The 17212-nt window shown below is 44.7% G+C and overlaps 1 protein-coding gene across 1 annotated transcript in view; it reads right to left on the bottom strand.

Annotated features, from left to right (window-relative positions):
* Positions 1–1747: 1747 nt before the first annotated feature.
* LOC119393451 (glycoprotein antigen BM86) overlaps positions 1748–17212 on the bottom strand; it is a 47764-nt gene continuing 32299 nt past the window's right edge. The window contains exons 11-18 of the mRNA XM_037660477.2: positions 15909–15961; positions 14474–14613; positions 13015–13185; positions 9750–9878; positions 8881–9024; positions 8279–8422; positions 4659–4802; positions 1748–2083 (exon numbers count right to left, since the gene is read on the bottom strand). Coding sequence (XP_037516405.1) covers positions 2001–2083; positions 4659–4802; positions 8279–8422; positions 8881–9024; positions 9750–9878; positions 13015–13185; positions 14474–14613; positions 15909–15961 — 1008 coding nt within the window. The 3' untranslated portion in view covers positions 1748–2000. The remainder of the gene's footprint in view (positions 2084–4658; positions 4803–8278; positions 8423–8880; positions 9025–9749; positions 9879–13014; positions 13186–14473; positions 14614–15908; positions 15962–17212) is intronic.

The following is a 17212-nucleotide window of genomic DNA, read 5'->3' as shown; positions in this document are numbered from 1 at the left end:
CAAAATTTTAATTATTGCAATCGCTGGCCACAATCTTGACAACACACTCTAAATAATATTACGCTTATACAAGCGCAGTGATTGCAATCTCGACGAGATATTGTTGTACATAAGAATTCGAATGACATTTCTGCGCGCGGAAATAAAAATCGGTGTTGTCGTTTTCGCGTTGTTACGTATCGATCTATGGCATTAGACAATATAGTCCCAGTACACCTTACCTGGGAAATTTAGGGGAGACGACGTTACGACCGCACTCAACAGCGCAGGATGTTTCAAGGTAATCAAAATGTGTTAATTGAAATCTTTCACATGACACATCTTCTAACGGCACTGAGTAGTTAACTTCTTACGTTATTAAGGCGAAAGCCTTAGATGCCTCATCAAACGTGACAATTGATCGTCGGCGCCAACGGCGTTCAGCCGCGTCAACACGAGTGATGCAAAAAATCGTCACGTGATGACGTCATCACGTGACACCGTCGTTTTGCAAAAGTTAGCCGATCATGGAGGCAGAGAAAAACCAGGTGAGCTGCACAATCACTGCCTCCGAACCTTAAGGCAGTGGAAAACCACGTTAGGTGCAGAAAGCTTTCGCAGGGGGACGGAAGAGGATTACTGCATCGTCTGAGAAAAAAAAAAGAAGATGGTTTCGCCTTAGAGTTGTCTTAGGCGAACGCATATATAAGGAACCCTGCAAGTTTTTAGCGTGTGAAGATAAGTCAGTCACTGGGCAACAACTTCTGCTGATGTGAATATTAAACGCGTATACAGTTCTGCATGGTTGCAGCGGCCACGGAAGAGTCGAGAATTGCGCACGAAGTTCTTGTTGCGAAGTTCTTGCAGACGCTCCTTTTCAAAAGAGGGGGAAAAAAGGGGGGGGGGAGGTGACGGTGAATGATATACACGACGAGAACATTCAACATTCCTCATAGATGTATTGAATTGATATCACTTTCCTGCTGTTTGTTTGCTCGATGCTTAGCCGTTACTTTTGAGTAAGCAAGAGGTATACAGGCAATTGCTTCTTGCACAACATACCTTTTTACAATTTATCAGATTACTTGGCTGATAATTAAGATAAACCTTGCTTGAAATGAATTTACGTTTCCACGACCATGCTTCTTTTTAGGTGCCACTGAAATTCAGCTGACGTTGAGGTGTATTTTGACCGGCGTCGTTTTTTGCAGCGTTGTCCAATGTCTCGTTGCGAATTCTTTGCAATGTATTTCTGTTGCGGCTGTCGCTTTTTTAGAAGTACTATGATAAAGACGCTTAAATTCCTCTGGTAAATCAATTGACGCATAACATTTTCTATAAAATTATGTTGCTAAATATTTAATACAGAGCCGCCAAGCTACCTGAATCGCATATACCTGCATATAGGCTGCAAAAATAAATGTCTCTTCTAAATAACTGCATTAAATCTTAGATATTAGTAGTACCTCCATATTATTATCCCTCAGTCGCCATCATAGGAACCTACAGCTGCATATTATACCTATAATACTTCCGTAATGACCAAATTCTTCGTTTAACTTTCTTTAACATCTCGAAAATTACGATTGTGCTCAAAATGGAACTCCCTCGTCCAGTTGCCAGTGATACTAAAAGGTCGTGTAGTCGACTATGAAACGTAAATTAACTTTTCGATTTTCTCTTAACATATACTTTAAAATTTCATAGAGGTTTAGCTTTGGCTTCTTGAAAGCAAATTATGAAAACATTGCATACATGAAACACTTCGTTTTTCTCGTTTAGACCCAACTAAATTTATTTCACGTCAGGCAGACATGAAAACATTTTTTTTTCGTGTTCTCAGACTAGGAAACCTCTTTCACGTCCGTCTTCTCCGTTATTCCCAAATGATACATCCGTGTGGTTGTGAATACTCGTGCGCAATTTATAAATTCCAAAAGCCAAGCTTGGTGCTCGATGTAAGCGCGTTATATATACATTTGCAAACCCTCGCGTATTCAAGCTTGACATGTTCCTTACATCTATGCGGAGACAACTGAAGTAGCTACGACCAGCAACAAGAGCCATGTAGCTGAGACTGCGGCAGCACTTGACTTTCCACGATCTGAAAAGGGCACAAGACAAATACAGAGTGGGAGATTATATAATAAAAAAAATCAAAAGTGCAATCGTCACATTACTCCTCGCGCTTTAATTCAAGCAATGTTTCATAGAAGTATTCGCTCATCACCAAATACTGTGGTCAGTGGTTCGCATCTGTATAACACGGATCTACCAGAACTTAAAACTTCAGGCTCGCTTCGGTCCGCGTCGTTCGGGTACTAGAGAGATGCGGGCAAGGAGGATCTACGCGAGTTTGGGGTTGTATTTAGTACAGCGTGTATGTAAGTGACATTCGTACGAATAAGCAAGGGCGCATAAAATTTCTTCTTTAGGAACAAATCACGGTGTCTAATGGGCACTAGTGCATGGTTGAAAATCCAGCAAACGCGCAAAAAAAAAAAAAGTGGCGACGCCGGTTTAAGGTTGTCGCACAAACCTGTCATGACGTCGCAGGATTTCAAGGTGTCTGCTGGGGCTTACGTACTTCTTTATCGGTACAAATTACTGACATTTTATTCTGATGAAGCCAGAGAATGCAGTGCAGACCGCATTGAAAGAAAAAAGAAACATAGCAGTGACAGTACGACGCTTTGCATGTTTTGTAGTGAACTACGGAGAAATTAGTTGTGATTTTAGTGCGCATACTGCAGCCGAGTGCCGCCTGTACTCACTGATTTAGTTCAATCACTGACTAGAAGTACATGTTTAAGAAAATAAGCAGACGTGAGCACTGCGATGAATGAAAAAAAAAAGCATTGTTTCGCAATTACTGATAGCTGCACGCGACGTTCTACAGATCATTAAAGAGGGTGGTAATTTCCGCAAAATGATCTAGTGTAGCTCAGCACTCCGAACATGGAAGTCAGAAGTTACCCAGCTGAAATCATAAGGGGTTCAATTTACGTGAATCCCGATACATGTAGATTATTATTTTTCTTTCCTTTACACAAATCTTCTGTACCGGACAAATGGCATAGCATAGCAAAAGGCATAGCATTTGATGCGCTTCTTTTTTTTATTTCGAAAGCCTACCCTAATGGACAGTAATTAGTGGTGTCAAAAATACACATGCATATTTGCTTCGTGTATTAAGTCTAATAATGATCGGTGGTGAGGTCAACAGATCCAGCGGTCGAGGTCAGGTGGTCAGCCAGGCCTGAGGCCCATTGCACGGAGGTGGCAAAGACGGCTTAGATGGCCTGTGAAAGTCCACAGCAAGTGGACTTGCGCAGACCTGCAACGCACTTCTGATGGCTCGGCTGTCATCTCAGAATGGAACTGACCGCATTTATGACTGGATGTTACGCATCCACACTGCTGCGTTTCAGTGATGGAAGCAGATGCACTACCGCCTGATACGGAAGCGCAATCAGTTCGCTCCCGCCTTCTTCTACAAAGCGCCCTTCGGTACAAAGCTACGACGAGCTACTGGATACATGATTCCGGATTCTACGAAACACTGCTTCAATTTGTACGCAACACAGGCCTTACGGCGCACATCTAATACACATACACAGAAGGCATTGTGCCTTAAAAGCAAATCGTCATCGCAATAATGACAAGAAAAATTAGCGCAGCTTGCACTAAGCCGCGCATGGCTGGGCCAAATCAGGCCTGGCAGGCACCTAGCTGGTCTTGTCTTGGCTAGGCTCTTACCCTCTCACCTCTCTATTTTCAACACCTTGCTATTTTATACCATACATGGCTATGCGTGCTCTTTTTTTTCTTTTTTTTTTTGCATCTATTTCCTTCTGTCTTTCTATCTGTTTCTTCCTCTTTCTTCCCTTTCTTTCTGTCTCTTTCTTTTTGCTCTTTCTTTCTATGTCTTTCTTTCACTCTCTCTCGCTCTTTGTACTCGATCTACTTCCTCATTTCCCTCCTCCTCACAGTCACTTCCCTTTCCCACCCTCTTGCTATTCTGTGGTATACAAGGAGATGACATGCTCTGCTAGCGTGCCTGGATGGCCGTGTGGTTGGGACACTCGCTTTCGGAACGTGGGAACGCAGGTTCGAATCTCATCTCGCCAAGAAATTCTTGCCCCAAAAATTTCTCTCTTTCTCTATCTTTTTTTTCTCTCTCTCTCTCTCTCTCTCTCTGTACTCGTTCTCTCGCCCATCAGTGTTATTGCATCCCGAGCAGGAGAAATCGGGGCACGTGTTCTGGTAGCGAAGCAGAAGATGAAGGAGACGATGAAGAAGAGCACGAAGAGAGCACATGCCGAATTCATGATCGGTGATGAAATCTGTTCGCTCTGCACGGATTAACGATGGACTTAAACAGCGCCGCTGTTAAAAAAAAATCACGATATTTTCATGTGTTTTTTCGTATAGTTCTCTTCCTTATATATAGTATTGATGAACAGCTTGCGCGATAATATATAAAGCCCCAGTACCATTTACATATATGCAGTCTACACAATTCATATACAGATACGTGCAACGTGTCACACTAAATTCGGATATTTGTAGCGTCGTCACGAGAAACGCCTTGTGGTTGCGCCAGCTGGTACAAACGTCATCACAGCTGAAAGATGTAATGGTAGAATTAAGTGAACGAGGGAGTTCAGAGCACCCACCTTGATCCTTGTCTTTCGCCTTCGTTGTTGTAGTCGTTGCTGTTGTTGCGTCAGAGATTTTTTTACAAACAGGATTTCCGTATTCCATTACACAACGCTGCCCACTGCTTCGACATGTACCGCTGTCTTCTTCGCTGCAAGGTTCTAGAGTAGTAAAGAGAAGCTAAAATTAAAGGTATTATTACGTGCGGACGCAATTAACCGTGATTTCTAAACGACCTTACAGGGAGGCCACATTACTGAAAGCAACCGTAATCTACTTCGTGTTTAAAACTTCAAATGCGTTATAGTAACACTCGATATATATTTGAAAACCTAAAGGTGCCCTGGAACACTTATTCAAGTAATCAAAAAATGGCCTGACTACCGGAGTTTACTGCCTCGCGAATCGACTGCCGCAAAAATTTTTAGAATCTGTCAAGCACGAGCGGAGTTACAGGAATTTGTCGCACGTTATAAGCGCCTTCTCTTTCCTTTCGTCCCAGCGAGCGCGCTGGAAGCTACACAAGGAGGTGGGGGGGGGGGAGAGGGGGGGATGACACGGGGGCAAGAGGCTACGTCCGTACGTCAGTACTCGCTATGAACTTGAGCCCTTTCATTTCTTGTTTTCTTTGAATGCACGCGCGAACAACTCGCTTGCCCACGCCGCGAAGTGCCACGGCGCAGGAACGTCGCGGCACGCCGCGGCGGCCTGGCTAACTGTGCAAGTCACGACGTTCAAATAAGCCAATGGCCATGTCTTTTTAGTATGTGACGCGCTTGATTTTGGGTATATGCAAGGAGGAAGGAAAAATTGAGGAGGGGCCCTGGCGTCACTCTCTGTGAAGCTCGGTGAAGTAGGAAGTCGATGATATTGACTGGGCAGATTCTTTCGTTTACATGTGAACAGCGAAGTAGAAGGCGCGTCCCTCTCTCCGGCTCGATAACCACGTGTGTTGTGCGGCGCGTGTGCCGTGGCGATCCGAAACCGAGGCAACAAAACACAATACGCTGGGCCACCACGATACCATTGGCGAAATCATTTCGCCCGAGTATTCTGCTCTTGCGCTGAAAGAAGTTTATATGATCACTTTAAATTATACCGTTAGATCTTGCTTTTATTAGCTTATGTGAAACTATAGACGCTTTATACGTCCAGCCAAATTACTGCTCCGCCGACCAAGCGGCTGCAATTTGTATAGCTTTTGTTAAACGCTTTAGTTTTGTGGTGCTGCCTTCTTTTCATCTGTTCGGGCTATCAGCCAGACTATGAGCTAGACGCGGCGATACGACAAAACCCGCACAATCTCACAGCAATAAAGAAATGAGTGGCAGCACTCGCATTTCGAGTACATACGTACATTCCGACATATATACCCATCACAAACCCATCGGTAGTTTACGAGCACAAATACGTGTTTTGGCCGTGGCTTGAGAAATCATTTAGCTCACTGCACAAGTTTCGGGCGTACACGCACGGAGGACTCAAATGTGGCGAGCAACAGCGCGCAGACAAGGAGGCAAGCGCGAGAGAACGCTGCGGACGAGACACACTGGCTACGGCATGTGAGGCAAGGCCTCGAAGTCCCCTCATGGGAGATTTTAGCCCGGGTTATTAAACATCGCCGGACTTTCAATAATGTTGTTTCCATCCATACGGCATGTGTAGCGTTGGTGTTTATACAACTTATTACAGCCAAGTTGTTAAAGCCGGTCGTAAAAGCTTTCGTGTGTACAAAAGACATCTCATCTTCATGAACAGGTATGTGTCGCAGAAATTGGGCAAATCCCACTACTCACCTCTGGTCCACTAAAAATGAACAAGGCAACAGACGGGCGGCAACACACCACTTAAGATTTCTAGACAGACGTAACCAGTAATTGAGAAAAGCTTTAATAAACTGTCTGGATTAACCCAGTGGTAAACACCGTGGCCGCACGTTTCAGCTTCGCTGAAGCATCTGTACGGAGTGATTCAGGGGCACGTGCAACGAGAGAATACCAGGGAACGGGAAAGGCAACGGCGGCTGCGAGAAAACCCCGAAATGATGGACGCCTAACGCGAATGACGACGTGCCCATAGATCTATGGAAGATGCGAACGATCGGTTTCAGCGCGAGTTTCTGTCTCTGGGGTTTGGACATCCGTGTCGTCCATGTGGCTGTGGTTCAACTCGAACCTCTCTGCGCTGAGAAGCAACCTAGAAACAACCTAGCATCACCTAGCTAAAGCCTAGCAACAACCTAGAAGCAACCAGATTAGACTTCAGAATCGCCCAGCTACGCAGTTTCAAGCCTTGCGCGACTTAGTGCAAGCTTCTTCCCTTTCTTTTATTCACGTACTGTACAGAAAACACGATCGGACGTGCGCCGGCACCCATGGTAGGATTGGGTCTCTCTCATGCGACGCCCGATCACCGTGCCCTTGACCCTCATAAAAGCAGATCGGCTTCAACTGTGTGCACCTCGTGTACAGTGCAGCCTGTGCTGGTGTGCGAAAGACACTTGATCGCGTGTGCTCTAGGGCGAGAGTACACTAGGAGCGAGCATTGCAGGCAGGAAAGAAAGTGTTTCAATACGCATAAGCAAGTTGTTACTGTAAGGATATGTCCTTATTTCATCTGGTAGGGCACAAATGTTGAGTCCGCTGTCACAATCATGAACACTGCACAACCGTCACTGACCTGGAAGGCGTTCATCGAGCATATTCTGTAGCAGAGTGGTTCCGTTTTGTTATGGTGCATTAGCACGGTTTTGCTGAGCACTACAAATGCTTCATCTGCTTCATCCGCTGCACTGTACGCGGATACGTACTCCTTCCACGCACTGTTCAGACCCCGTGCCTACCAAGAGGCTTTATGAACGTTGCTGGGTGCAATAACAACCAGGACAGCACTGCGTAGCTAACAACGTGGCACAAAAACTGGATACTGTCTGCCACGGTTCGGTACGAGAGCTACGGAGGCGCACATGCCGCCTCCACTACACAACATGGCGCACTACGACACCATAGCAACGCCGCCATTGTGCCCAGTGGATATGTCCGCTAAGCCGTAATTTCTTCGACACTTTTCTCCGAGCGCGTGGGCTGGGCAGGCCCCCTCCTCGGGTCTTTCCTTCCTCCGTGAGTGTATGACATCATTTGTCGAAAGAAGAGCGAGTGATTTCTGGCGGACTTTCAACATCCATTGTAATTTCCATGCCGCGCGCTGCGCTATAATGTTTGGCTCACATGTTCGCAAGATCCTCGACTACGAACAGGTAGCATTTTAAGACCATGTTCAAAAAGTGGTGCAGGGCCCCTTTAATAGAGAGACTCGCACTGACGTATCCCTGAAGGGTATAATTCAAATTAAGTGCAAAAAAGCAGAATTTTTTTCGTGTAGTTTTTTTCCCCTCATATACGAGTGTACGTATCTACGAACGACCTACGTGATAACATATAAAACCTCAATATATAAGACATATCGTCTGCAGTGTTCATATACACACAAGTGGAACATGTCACAGTCGCACTAAATACCGATATTTGTACCGTTGTCGCGAGAAACGCCTAGTGGTTGCGTCAGCTGGTACAAATGTCATCACAGCTGAAAGATGTAAGGGTAGAATTAAGGGAACGAGGGAGTTCAGAGCACCCACCTTGATCCTTGTCTTTCGCCTTCGTTGTTGCAGTCGCTGCTGTTGTTGCGTCAGAGATTTCTTTACAAACAGGCTTTCCGTTTTCCATTACACAACTCTGTCCTTTGCTTCGACATTTACCGACTCCATATTCGCTGCAAGGTTCTAGAATATATAGCAAAAGTAAAATCAAAGGCACTATCCTGTGCGGACGCAACTAAACGTGACTTCCAAACGACATGACAGGTAGGCCACCTTACTGATAGCTACGGTTATTGAGCTCATGTGTGAAACGTCAACTGTATTAAAATAGCATTCGAAACATACGTGAAAACAAAAGAAGAAGTTCGCACAGAAAGAAGCTCGTATCCCTGAATCGTATGAACCGAATTAAGGGCAAAAAAGTAAAATGTCACGACGTCTGCTTTATCGAACGGGTCCTTGATACATGATTAGCTGAAATCGTGCATTCATTAGCTACAATATCGCACCAATTCCTTTTTGCCGCACGATTTAAAAGTGGGAGCATTGAACCACCCTTTTGGTAGAAAAAGGCCCATTTTCTTAGGCAACAACATTTTTTTTTGTTCAACGAGGATTAATGGCTTCATTCTCAATCTTACCTTTGGCAGGCTCAATAGAACATCCGTCACCATCATCAACGGTGCCTTCGGGACACTTGCATTGAGCTTTTTGGTCTTTATATACGCATTTCCGCTTCTGGTCCTGGCATTCTCGTATCTCTTTAGGGTTGCATGTTGTACGGGCTGAAGAAAGACAGTCACTCTTCTTCAATGACATTCACTCGATCTAATGAAATTCCGTCATCAGTACTACAGCCTCAATTGCCCCCTCCCCCCCCCAAGACACTAAAAATGTACACAACGCGGACACAATGGACAACAACGGATATAAAGCCAGCTTTCCTCCTGTACATGTACAAGAACTCGCGAAGAAATTTGAATATATATATAAGCAATCGCTGAGTGAGCAATCGCCAGCCTTTAACTTACGAATCGCGCGTATGGAGTTTTAATTATGTAAATTGTGAATGCTATCAACAATGTACATTTGTCTAAGAATCACGACAATCTCTTACGTAGAGATAGCACAAATCACGGAAAAAGTAAAATTTTTTCTGTATAACGTTTTGGAAAATCTTCCCATTAACTGCAATATCATGTGCACGTCATTTTTTTTTTCACGCGTCAGGTAATTTAGTGAATCGACAACTTTACGTCCTTAATCAAACGTTCCTTGTTTCGGTATCGCTCATCGTTATTTTACTTTAGTGATATCTGCAACTTGCCATTGCGTGCTGATTTTCATCGAGCCGATTGCGTCTAACAATCATTCATGTTAAGAAAACCAGAAGTTGTTGTCACCCGGCACCTTTTTATAAACGGATTATATCTCACTGGAGTTTTATTGTTTTACAGTAGAAAGCAACGTTGAGAGAGGCCAGCTGACAAGCGTAACTTTTTTCACTTACCAGTGCAACCAGCTTGCCCAGCGACAGTGCCTGGAGGGCATTGGCAATTCGCTTTTTCATTTTTGTAGACACATATTTGTCCTTTGTTAGCACATTCCAACTGTTCTTTAGCGCTGCAGGAGACTCCAGCTGGAGGGAGAGAGAAACAGCCCAGTAGCAGAAAAGGATCACATTCTGTACGATACACGATTACCTATAGGATATATATATATATATATATATATATATATATATATATATATATATATATATATATATGTGCACACCGGGCCCGTGCCCCCCCCCCCCCCCCCATTGTTTTCCCATGGAATACAGAGTAGCAGTTGAGTAGCATTTGCGCTCTCCTTCTCCATGGCTAAGCCACACTGGCAAACGCCAGTCAGAGGCGCTATCAAGCGGCTCCAGCGCAGTGTCAGACGGCGACTGCACAGCGAAGGCGAATGCACAGCGAAGCGCGCACCGGCGCCAGTGCGTCTACCTCGGCTACGACGTCACTCCTCTGGAAAGCGCAGACCGGCAGCAGCGAGTCGCGCGCGGCTGCGGCGGAGTGCGCGGGAGGTGCCGGCTCCGATGCGCCAGCTGTGTGACATCACTGATCCTCGCGCATGCGCAGCGCGGCTCTTGAAGAGCCACGCGAAACTGGCTCGGCTAGGCCAGTGTAGCTAACGCTACAAAATTCTTATTGAGGCGCGATCTGAACCCGTGTACCCAGCATCCGAAGGCGAGCGTCTTAACCAGTGGGCTCTGCAGCAAGCTAACAGAGCGCAGCATAGCCTTGTATAGTAGAGTATAGCAAGGAGGTGGCAAAGGGAAGATAGGGTGAGGAGGACAGACGTGAGGGTGACGAGGAGGGAAAGGAGGAGGAGACGAGAACGTGTACATGGAGAGAAAGAAAGAAAGAGAGCGAGACTCATAGAAAGATAGAGAAAAATGGACAGAAAGGAAGGGGATAAAGTGAGAAAAAGACAGACAAAGAAGGAGATAGAAAGGAACAGATACACCAAAGACAGAAAAGAAAGAGCATGCACAACCATTTATAAATAGAATAGCAAGGAATGGGAAAGAGAGGTGAGAGGGCATAAGCCGAGCCAAGCCAGCACCATGCATCTATAGGTGCCCACCAGCTATGCTGTGACCCAGCCTTGCGCGGCTTAGTGCAAGCTGCACTAATTCTCTTCTTTATTCTTGTCTTTCTTCCCCTTTTTCGTTTCGTTTCTCTCTGTTTTTATATGTCTTTTCTAGTCTGTTTTTTTCTACGTCTCGCTTTCTATGTTTCTTCCCTTTCTAATTATCTCTCGGTCAGTTTCAATTTTCATTAAGGAGCTGGCTCGCCAGGTTCTTAAGCTGGGGCGAAATCCCGCGCCGTAACCTTAGTTCCAGAGGCGACCGCTACAGGCGCAGCTCGCGCGAAAGAGAAGTCTTCTTCCTCTTGTTCTTCAATTGATGATGATATTAACGCAGGCAAAACCACATACCGCATAGCCAACTGTAGCATGCGCACGCTCGCGCGAAAGAGAAGTCTTCTTCCTCTTGTTGTTTGAGCGCCTTGACGATGATATTAACGCAGGTAAAACCACATATAGCATAGCCAACTGTAGCGTGCTCGCTCCACTCCGGCGCGTGCCCTAGTTTGATAGGAGACCGCAAGAGGGCCACAATTGCGCGCTTCCCCTCTCTTTCGACAGTCATTAGTCAGTGCGCTTCGATACTAATAATATGAACGAAGAAGACAAGGCGCCGGAGCGGAGGGCTCGCAAGGCAGCAGCAACGCGGGCTCGCCGCCAAGACCCTGCGGTGAGAGCTCGCGAGACCGCAGAGAGACGTCAGCGTTATGCGGACCCCGAGATACAAGCCCGCGAAGCCGAAGCAGCGTGGAAGCCGCGACAAGAGAACCTCGAAGAGGTACGGTGCGGGATGGAGCGGCCAAGCGCCGAAAGCGGTCGCTACCTGAAGTTAGTGGCACCGACGCGCGCTTCAAGCACGATTTCCTCGATCACACGTTCGGCCACAGCTGCAAGGTCTGCGACCGCTTGTGGTTCGACAACAACCTGACCGCAATCCTTAATATAACAACGTGTGAAGTCTTTATATGACAGTAGAGGAATTGTACGGGGCATTCACGGTTTATCCAATTATCTCCGAGCCAGCTCCTCAGTCATCATTCATTTCGTGGATATGGCGTTATCTTTTTCTATCTTTTTCTTTCTATCTCTCCGGTTATATGTTCTGTGCTTCTCCTTTGTTTTATTCAAACGCGCACGCATCGAAGGTACGCTACACTTAATATCCAAAGTGTCAACCTGAATGATTGTGCTACCCACAGGCCTTATTATCCGCCAGATTACCAGGCGATACAGAAAAATGCACTATAACCCCATGTCTGAAATGTACGTCGCCAAGCGCAAACTGTCTTTATTTATAGTCAATCCAATCCTAGGATGAACAAAAGCATGAAGACAGTGCGCCGACCGAGTTATTGTGTTGCACGCGCTAGGCGCAGCTGCGCCAGGCGCTAGGCGACGCGAGATGCCATATAAGGTAGAGGCCCTTCATGATGATGATACTTTTTGCTAACGCTACGCGGCCCATCCAGGAGCTTAAGCAGCTCCGCTATTAAAAACGTTGAACAAGCAATATATAACGATTCGACAAGAATACCTGTCTTCGTCAGGGTTCTCCACACTCGCCGACGCATTTTCTTGTGGCCTTAGGATTTTCATCGCGACACATCATGAACGAGGTGCCCCGTTCGCTGTTCTCTTATAGATAGCCTCTATTCACGCTTTATTGAAATGGAAGCCCCCATGACATTACCAAAATAAGGAAGATTTAGTTTCAGGATTTCTGTTTCCATGTAATATCTCTTACAATGCCCATGAAATGTAATCCCCTCAATACGTAATGGTAATAACTGCTGGGGTTTTACGTGCCAAAAACCACGATATGATTGTGAGGCACGCTGTAGTGGAGGGCTCCGCAAATTTCGACCACCTGGGGTTCTTTAACGTGCACCTAAATCTAAATACACGGACCACTAGCATTTGGCTTCCATCGAAATGGGACCGCCGCGGCTGGGATCGAACCCGCGTCTTTCGGGTCATCATTCAAGCAGAGTACGATTGCATCGGCTGCAAGAAGACGTTTATTAATACATATTTGATTGCTAAAATAGCTGCTCTAAGATGTTTCTTTTTTAGTTACGTTTCCTGCAGATAAAGCATGAAAGCTTGTTCTGAAAAAAAAAAAGAAGATAGGCGCTGCTCACCTTCGCACACGGAGCGGCGTAGGCGACCTCGTGTGATCTCATCAACTGCTCTGTAACCGTCAGCGCACTGGAACCAGAAAAAGTTATCGACCTTGACGCACTTGTTCTGACCCTTGTATCCATTTTCCTGCGTCTTGAGGATACTGTCGCAAAGGTTCTCTTCTTCGATTTCTGCAAGCGTTTGGAGGTATTAATTAATAATAATAAATTAGTCATATATCCCGCGTTATAATACAGAATCTTTGCAGCGTGAGAACCGAAAGGCAAGAGAAAGTTATTGCGAGCACTACTGCTGAAAATGAACATTAGAATAAAAATATACATGCTTGAAGATAATGGAAAATGCACGTGTAATGAGTCAGCTCTAAATCATGAAGGCGTACTTGAAACGCGATAAAGGGTTGTTTTTATTATGCATTGCTTGCGTATTTTATCTCGTAGGTATGTGCAGGCCTTGCGTGTCGTTTTGCCTGACACATTACCTTGTTTACGGAACTGTAAGTGTCGCTTCAGTGCATTTGTTTGGGCGTATGTGGAACTTAGCGATCTTTATTTTATTTTGTTTCATTTCATTTACATATGCTGCAACCCTCACCGACGGTTTTATAAGAGTGGATTTACATTCGTGGGGTTTCAGAGATTGGCAAACACTAAAACAAAATACAGGGAAGTGTACACTTTGGCAGTGCAGCACAGTGATCCAAAGAATTCGAGCACAAGATCACACAATAAAACTTAACACGACAGGAATCAATACAGGAGCGTATAATGAACTTAGCATCACATTCAAGATAAACTACTACTGGAGGTTGAGGAAAAAAGGTTTAATTATGGATGGTATTGTGAAATGACTTCGTTAGGAAGTTCGAACTGCCTACTATGATTCCATCTTGTATTTTTTATTTTTTTTATTGTTGCTTAACTATCGTTGGTCTTGGGAAAAGGAGTAGCCAGTGCCAGGAAGAAAGCCAACATCTACTGTAAATTATAATACTAAAAATATTTTGTTACAATTCCACCGAACACGTTCTTACAATATACTACAACTTCTGAGAAAGAAATATATTTGAAGCAGTTGTTCTGCCGTGACAAAGGGGTTATTGCTAGAGATTGCTTATGACGAGTGCCATAACCGGTTGCAGCCGCGAAGATGCGCGATCGGTCAACATAATAGTGTCCGTTTATTAGCTGAAAAAGATTTGTCCGTAAATAAGATTTTTTTCCGCAATCCAAGGGGAGTCACTGTGTTTAAGGAGCCCTGTTACGGAGCTTAGACCGTTAAGGGTTATGAATAAAGCTGACATGTTTTCTTTTGGAAATATTTTAATTATGCATTAGTTGTTCTTGAGTAGGGGTCGTTAATTATAAGAAATAAAAAACATCACTGAGAAAGTTAGCTCTTTTTACAAATGAAAATTTGCAAACAAGGTAGTGTTCGAAAAAATAAAAAAAATCACACCTGTTGCAGAGCCTTTCTTGATCGGCAACTTCGGATACAGCATGCACAGGTCATCGACAGGATGCTCGCACGCTTGAAGCCTCTTGATCACGTGCTTTGACAGCGGTTTCGACGCTATGAGCCTTGCTTTAATGTCATGTCTGTAAATTGCAGGATAAGATAATCAGCTGGATTAGACAGCTCACAGAATACACAGCTAACATAGAGGCTCGAGATTCAGTGTCATCACTGCTTTTTCTTTAGATATTTCAAATACTGTCACAAACGCAGCTTTGCATTCGAGGCCCGTAGCCAGGAAATTTCTTCGGTGGGGGGGAGGGGACTTGCTGAAAACCTTGACTACTTGAGAAAAACACCTCTTTTTATCATTTATTTTTGGTAAAACACCCACCTCCATCAGAATGTCGGGCGGGGGTGTCCCGGGCCACTAGCCCGCACCCCCCCCCTTGTTGTTACGGGACTGCTGCATTCATAATTTAGAAGAAAGTTGTCTGAATTGAAAGCGCCCAACCTCGTGATGTGCACAGCAGAAAATCATCCACGAACGAGTGAGCCACCGCTATGGAAAGTTCACTCACATTCCGGTGTCACACGGGCACTTTCGATCGCGATTAGAGCCGATCAGGATCGGTTGTCTTGATCGCTGCTACGCGGACTAATCCCGATTTAGTTTGGCGCAAACATCAACCATTCACGATCAAAAAGGGCCCGGGTGGAACCGGTATTATACATACACAAATGATTCTGTTTGCCTCATGCCCGAACATTGTAGACTATTCTATGTGTCGGATATCGGGCGCAAATTTGGTGTTGTATACTCTAGTGGCTATCCCCCTTTGGATAAAGTGCAGTTTAAGCATAGCAAAACCTCGGGCATGACCAATGAAAACACACCGAAGTGTTTACTTGCTTCGCTCGCCCAGATCGCTCAAATCCACTGTTCGGGATCGGCCAGGACACGAGGTGGACGAGGCTCAGCGAGCTTGTAAATAAACCTTCGCTTACAAGTTTTGGGGAATGGATACATTTGGTATGAGCGGTATCAGAATAATAATGAAACACCTTCGAACGATGGGAAATAAGAACAACTACAGTATAGGAATCACGTTAAGCAGGATGGTCCCTTTGGATCAATCGTGAATTCACGGCGTAAAAATCCCTATAGGAATATCCGAAAGTTGAAGCTCTAAATGAAAGAAAAACGGGAGTTGTCAAACCAGGGTCAATCTGGCTAAATAGATTTTGAAACATTATTTTACGTGAACTGTCTGTTCTGCTCGCTCCAGTCATTCACTTTAAGATTCTAGCTTAAGTCATCACCAAGCAGCACGACCTCGAGGATTGATTACTAGATTTAAGAGTTTCATTGCTCAATGTACGTTTATTTTCTTCCCGCAATTCGAAAAACTGATTCGATAAAGGTAATCTTACTCACGTGCAGTTCAGTATCTCAACTTTAAAAACATCGTTTCCGATACTGGTCCTTATCTGCAAAATAAAGAATACAACGAATCGAAAACTCGCACATTGTTTGCCTTCACCAAACAAACACTGAGAAATGCCCTCGTGTATTACTGAAATAAACGCAGTGACTGACACACCCGCACGTCGTGGGATCGAATCTCGGCCGCGGCGGCCGCATTTTCGGTGGAGGCGAAAATGTTTGAGGCCCGTGTACTTAGATTTATGTGGACGTTAAAGAACACCAGATGGTCAAAATTTCCGGAGCCATCCACTACGGCGTCTCTGATAATCAAACCGTGGTTTCGGGAAGTGAAACCCCAACAATTATTAGTGACTGACACAAGCGATCTGTTTTGTGTAAAAAGAGGGAGTAATTGTGGCGCACGTACGTGCAATGTACTCAGCGTAAACGTAAGCTGACAAATGTAAAAAAAAATAATTGCAGCGGAAGCCATGTAATGCTGAATATCACAGTCAGTACGTATGGCATGGTCGTTGATGAAGTATTTCTTGACAGATCAGTGCTCTGTCCTGCTTCATCCTTCGTCCTGTGTCGCGCTGTTTCATATTACAGCGAAACTGTTTATGCGGACCATGTGCCGTCGGCATCGTTGGCGTGGTCACGTGACCGTAGGGATAAGGAAGGGTTTACGAGAGGAGAGAAAAATAAGGTCACGTGAAAGCTTACGTGAGCCGGGCGATTCAAAGAGTGTACTGAAAGGTGGGCCACGTGGTGAAGCTTACGTAATACTGAAGGATAATGAGTGTAGTGTAACGAAAGGGGGATCATGTCTATGATGGATGATTAAGGGGCGAAACGAAAGAATACACTTGAAGAAAGCGAATGAAAGGGGCAACAACCGATGGCTTTCACGGCGTGAAACTGGCTAGAATTCTCATTATATATATATATATATATATATATATATATATATATATATATATATATATATATATATATATATATATATATATATATATATACCTTAAAGGGACCGACAACTGGCTAGAACGTGTGATTACATCCTGGTGGAAATGAAAAGACTGAAATATATATATATATTTGCTATTCATTAAGGACGCTTACTAGGCCCATATTGGGGTGTGCACCGGCGGCCTGAGATCGAAAGTGTTTAAGGTCGAAAGTATTTAAGACATGTTTTGAGAAATGCAACATTAATATATACGCAATGCCGCAGAAATAAAGCCCGCGAGGAAACATGGTACACTAACATTACCGCCAGTCAATGCCAAGCATCAACCTTTCTTTTTCTT

The sequence above is a fragment of the Rhipicephalus sanguineus genome, chromosome 5, assembly GCF_013339695.2.
Source record: "Rhipicephalus sanguineus isolate Rsan-2018 chromosome 5, BIME_Rsan_1.4, whole genome shotgun sequence".
Classification (NCBI taxonomy): domain Eukaryota; kingdom Metazoa; phylum Arthropoda; class Arachnida; order Ixodida; family Ixodidae; genus Rhipicephalus; species Rhipicephalus sanguineus.
The sequence above is the reverse complement of the archived record's forward strand: the minus strand, read 5'-3'. Positions and strand labels throughout refer to the sequence as shown.